The 5,000-nt window shown below is 45.1% G+C and overlaps 2 protein-coding genes across 2 annotated transcripts; both read right to left on the reverse strand.

The window, feature by feature from the left end:
* Positions 1-63: 63 nt before the first annotated feature.
* LOC119569701 (ankyrin repeat domain-containing protein 17-like) lies at positions 64-3,477 on the reverse strand. Its single transcript, XM_037917753.1, is given in 7 exon segments — positions 64-175; positions 177-383; positions 1,727-1,902; positions 2,162-2,550; positions 2,553-2,681; positions 2,827-3,076; positions 3,208-3,477. Coding segments are annotated over 7 exon segments (1,533 nt in total).
* A 7-nt stretch (positions 3,478-3,484) lies between these two features.
* On the reverse strand, positions 3,485-3,962 carry LOC119569702. The gene has a single exon (XM_037917755.1). The coding sequence runs from the start codon at positions 3,833-3,835 to the stop codon at positions 3,563-3,565; it is 273 nt and encodes a 90-aa protein (XP_037773683.1). The 5' UTR covers positions 3,836-3,962; the 3' UTR covers positions 3,485-3,562.
* Between the last annotated feature and the right edge of the window lie 1,038 nt (positions 3,963-5,000).

The raw sequence follows: 5,000 nt of genomic DNA on the forward strand, positions 1-5,000 counted from the left end.
TCCTCATGATTCTTCTTGGTTCCGTTCCTTTCTAATCCTCGTAAGATGGGCTTCTTTTTGCCTCTAAAGCTTGCTTTCTTTGGCTGCACGAATCACCTCCATGCAATTAGTACACTTGGTCATCAGCTCTTTGTCTGCTATGGTGGCAATGTACCGCTGCAACTCCAGGTCAGAGGAACTGGGTCACATTTCGTACCATATATTTGACAACCTTGTAATGCCCTCTCTTAAATGCAGCCATAGGCAGGAGACCTTCCTGTTGTCTTCAGACTCATGTCAGCTGTGCGCTATTTAGCAACTGAACTACTTCCAAGTGTCCCCCGTTGGCCGCTAGCCACAGGGGAGAGTTGCCCTTTTTGTTCTTGACTTCCACTTGAGCACCTCTGTAAATTAATTAAATACAGGTTAGTTTAATGCACAGCTGATCAGCACAAGAGGAAAAAAGGGGGAGAACAGTGAGGGGAATAACAATAACTATAAGCAGTCAATTATCATATATAACCATATTATCATATATACTGTGTATACACAAACACGTGTGTGTGTGTGTGTGTGTGCATGTGCATTTGTGTGAGTGGGAAGGGGGGATATGTGTGTGGATGCATAATGCTTCTGATTTTTATTACTTTTTTTTTACTGCTGATCTATAAAATGGCACAAGTTTTCCCTATCACCATCACACCTTTAGACTTCATTCTGAAAGAGGCATGAACTAAGCAAGTTCCTCAGTCTCCTAACACTGTGATATAAATTATGAGAGATTTTCTTCGCACAATAAAATACCCTCCTACTAGTTAATGTTCAAAATGCCTTACAGACATAAATTGATAACAGGCAGCAATAACAGGTCTCTCACACTGTGGATAGCACACGTTTGTCAGCTGTTAACCCACTGGTGCTAGGTACATACACCATCAACTCTAGCTCTGTTTTATAAATTCTGTTTACACATAGATGATTCCACAAGCACTTAAATCACCAAGGAGTCAATTAGCAGGCTTACTTGATCTCACCTGATTACCTATTCCTCACTATTTCTTATTTTTCCTCTAATACTATTAATACTGTTATTGATTATTATTGACATTAAAATAAATAAAATATTACACTTGTAAAACAAACAAACAAACACACACATACTCACACACAAAAGCCTTCTGGAACAATCGATGTGTAAACCATGTATATTTGTATTTTTGGTATGAGGTAACCTACATCCCATTTTCAAAATGACACTTTCAAATACCTTTCATCTCCTAGGCAATAAACTCTCAAATGTAAAATATTGAATACAAAATAAATATGATACCTGGATGTTAAATATTCACAGAGGTTGAGTGTAACACACAAACTGTTATCAATTTTAAATCAGTAACCCAGCTTTATGCTCTTATGAACATTACATACATTTGTTAATGTCCAACTTTAATTCACCTGCATATGCAAGTGTGCATACGTGTGGGTACATGTACATGTTAGCAAGTGTGCATACATGTGTGTGTGTGTGTGTGTGTGTGTGTGTGTGTGTGTGTGTGTGTGTGTGTGTGTGTGTGTGTGTGTGTGTGTGTTTGTGCGTGCGTGCGTGTGTGTGTGTGCGTGCGTGCGTGTGTGCGTGTGCGCGCGCGCGACGTTAGTACATGTTTGTTTGCATGTGCATATAATCAATCCCTACTGACAAAACATTGGACAACTGCAGTGATGGTGGCAGAACCCCTATACTATTTACCTTTGGATAAGAAGCTCTACGAATTTATAATGGCCCTTATCCGCTGCAATGGTAAGCGCTGTGTCTTTTGAGGATGGAACTGGTGGGGCATTGACGTCAGCACCTTTCTCCAGGAGGACTCTACCCACTTCAACATAGCCACCACTTGCAGCCTCCATTAGAGGTGTAAGTCCAGTCTGTGATTAGAAATGAAAATGGATTTGATATCAGCTTTGATCCATCTGTTTTGTAAGGGTGAAGGTGGAAATAAAGAAAAAGAAAAGAAAAGAAAAGAAAAGAAAAGAAAGAAAAAGAGAAAAGAAAAGAAAGAAAAAAAGTAGCTGTTCTAAATGAGTGAATTTTAGGTATACCATTTCACACTTACTGATATTACAATTTAATAGTAGAACTGGCATTTTGGAGGAAAATCACTCTTAGGAGAGAAATTGTTCTTACCTTGGCACGGTGTTCAACATTAGCCTTGCGATCTAAGAGGAGGGAGACAACTTCATGTCTTCCCTGGAAGCATGCCAGTGTCAATGCGGTGTTGCGGTTGGTCTCAATTTGAGCATTGATATCCGAGCCCATGTCTAGCAAAAGTTTCACCGCAGTTGCATGGCCATTCATGGCAGCAAGCATGAGAGGAGAGATGCCGAGCTTTGATCCTGTGCGAGAGTTGATTTCTGCACCATTGTCCAGCAAAAGCTTGATGATGTTGACAAAGCCGCCAGACGCAGCGAGGGAGAGAGGTGTATAGTCAGATACATTTCGATGCTCCTTATTAGCACCTCGCTGTAAAAGGATTTCTACAACTTCATATCTGCCCCCAGAACAAGCCAAGGAAGAGGGGTGTCCTTGGTGCGCTCCGACTGTGCTTCTATGTGAGCACCAGCATTCAATAAGGTCTCTACTACCTTTGCATGGCCTGCAGTAGCTGCTAAGATAAGTGGCGTAAAGCCCTTCTTATCTCTGTGCTCTGTGGAAAAAGTATACATCAACAATGTTCTCTATTATAGTTTTATGATGTTATCTAGTACTTTCCTTGAATTGTTTATAAGCAAAATTATCACATAAATTATTAAGAGAAGCTTTGCCTCTAAATGGCCATGGTGGATACATACCGATATTTGCTCCACGGTTGAGGAGAAGCTGCACAAGCTCCTCATGTCCTCCTGCACAAGCCAGGGTAAGTGCTGTATCATGATTGGAATCCGTCTCAATGTCCACATCTACCAGGTGAGGTGGATAATGACAGACCCCACCTGGACCAATGCCTGCTGGGCCAGTGTATGGCACACTACCATCACCACTCATGTACGGAACTCCCACCGACACAGGCACTCCTCCTACACCCAGCTGACCACCACCAACCTAGAATCAAGGTATTATGTATTTCAGACACAATGATTCATCTAAAAAATACTGAATATTTATTTGTCATAGGTGTGAAAATATTTTCAATATTTTATTGGGAGAGTACACTAGATGAAAGATAAATTTACCTGAGGGGAAGGTGCTGTAATCATCTCTGACAACTGGTCATTGAGTATCTTGGCAGGCGCAGCTGGTGTGGCCACCATCAGACCCGACTCATTGGGGTGTAGCCCCTGGCCGAAGCTGTTAACAGTCCACCGGAGAGTGGCAGAGTCCCAGAGGGAGGTGCCATAGTTGCTGGAAAGTGCGCCATGGTGTGTGTGTTGGCATACACCACACCCTGTGCTCCTGGTCCAGAGGTATGCCTGCAGTGACTGGCTGGTGGTGTGTGGCAGCATCCTGGAGGAAGTTGTGCTGCTGGCATCAGGAAGGTTGAAATGGCCTTCACGCTCTTGCTTGCTCCCAGTGACTCGAACTTGTTTCTTACTCTTCTTGGTGGAAGGTTGACTGACTGAAGGAGGCTGCGCAACCTGTTGCCCTACAGGTAGTGTTGTGGGACTTGCCATGTAGGAGAGGTCCCAGAGGTGGCCCCCGCTGCTGACCTCCGGAATCTCCTGCAGGCACTCCCAACTGTGGTGCGTGTAACAAGATTTTCTTTACCTGGGATTTGCTTGAATGAGGAACTGCTGCCCCTGCAGGTCCGCCACTAGTGTTAGTAATACTACTGCTGCTGGTTGAAACTCCCGAGGAACCCATTACTTGCAACTGCTGTGCAGCCACTGCTGCCGCAGTTTGGCTGGTGACTGGTTGGTTTCCCACTGCCTGCCCCACCCCCAGGGTAGACAAGTGGTTATACTGCAAAGGCACAGAGCCTGTGCCTACTTGGAAGGTGCAAACTGCAAGTGAGGAGAGGATACAAGAGTAGATGGAACAAACTGCAGTCCTGTGCCCGGTGCCGGCCCCAATCCGTTGACAGGTGCAGTGGTGTGCCCAAAGGAGTCAGAGGTACAACTTCTGCTCCACTACTGGCATCACGTCCAGTACAATCATTCTCTGACTTTCCCAGTCCAGCACCACTGCTGGCCAACTCTTCATTGGATAACACCCCTGGGCAGTCACATTCAGAAGGAACACTCCTTTTCTTGTCTTTTTTGCCTCTTGTCTGCGCACTCTCCACCTTGTTCTTATTCTGACAGCCTTGATCATGCGAAGGCTCAACAAGCATTGGAGGAGGGAGGGGAGGAGGTGGTGGTGGAAGGCATTGTTTAGCTCCACTTGAAGGGTGTAGTACACCTGGAGGAGGAGGAGGAGGTAGAGAGGTCATTGTGCCACCTGGAACAAGCAATGATTGGGTACTTAATCCACTACCTGGACAACTGTATGCACTATCAACCCCATGGTTTAGCTGCACCTGTTGGAGCTGTAATTGCTGGACAGCCTGATTGCGCTGGGCAATCATCTGCTGCTGAGAATGCTGCTGTTGTTGGGAAGCTTGATGTTTCTGCTGTTGTAATTGCAGCTTCTTCTTGTCTGCTTTCTTTGATGGTATCATTTTAGGTCTTTCTGATACAGGGACATTTCCATTTGCTGGTCCAGAGGAAGAAACACTGTGGGTAGGCAAGGATGGAGGTGAGGCCGGTGTATGGTAAGCAGAGGAAGCAGAATATCCTGCAGTCTCCTGAGCACAAGTTCCCCCAGGGAATATTGATGAAGGTACTTGCGCTCCCTCTGCTGGGAGAGAGATAGGTAACTGTGCAGCAGAGGTTGCCCCGCCACTATAAAGGGATACAACAGGAGGTAATTTCTCCATGACACACCAGGAGGTAAGCCTGCCCATCCTGTGCCAGGAAGAAAACCAGTTTGAGTTTCTACAGTATGAGTAGCAATGGGTACATGGGTGTGAAGGGATGCCGGAGGGTAG

The sequence above is a fragment of the Penaeus monodon genome, unplaced genomic scaffold, assembly GCF_015228065.2.
Source record: "Penaeus monodon isolate SGIC_2016 unplaced genomic scaffold, NSTDA_Pmon_1 PmonScaffold_18170, whole genome shotgun sequence".
Lineage (NCBI taxonomy): Eukaryota > Metazoa > Arthropoda > Malacostraca > Decapoda > Penaeidae > Penaeus > Penaeus monodon.

Coding starts and splice junctions, on each gene's coding strand:
- LOC119569702 (XM_037917755.1), bottom strand. CDS start 3,835: ATGGGTTCCTCGGGAGTTTCAACCAGCAGCAGTAGTATTACTAACACT.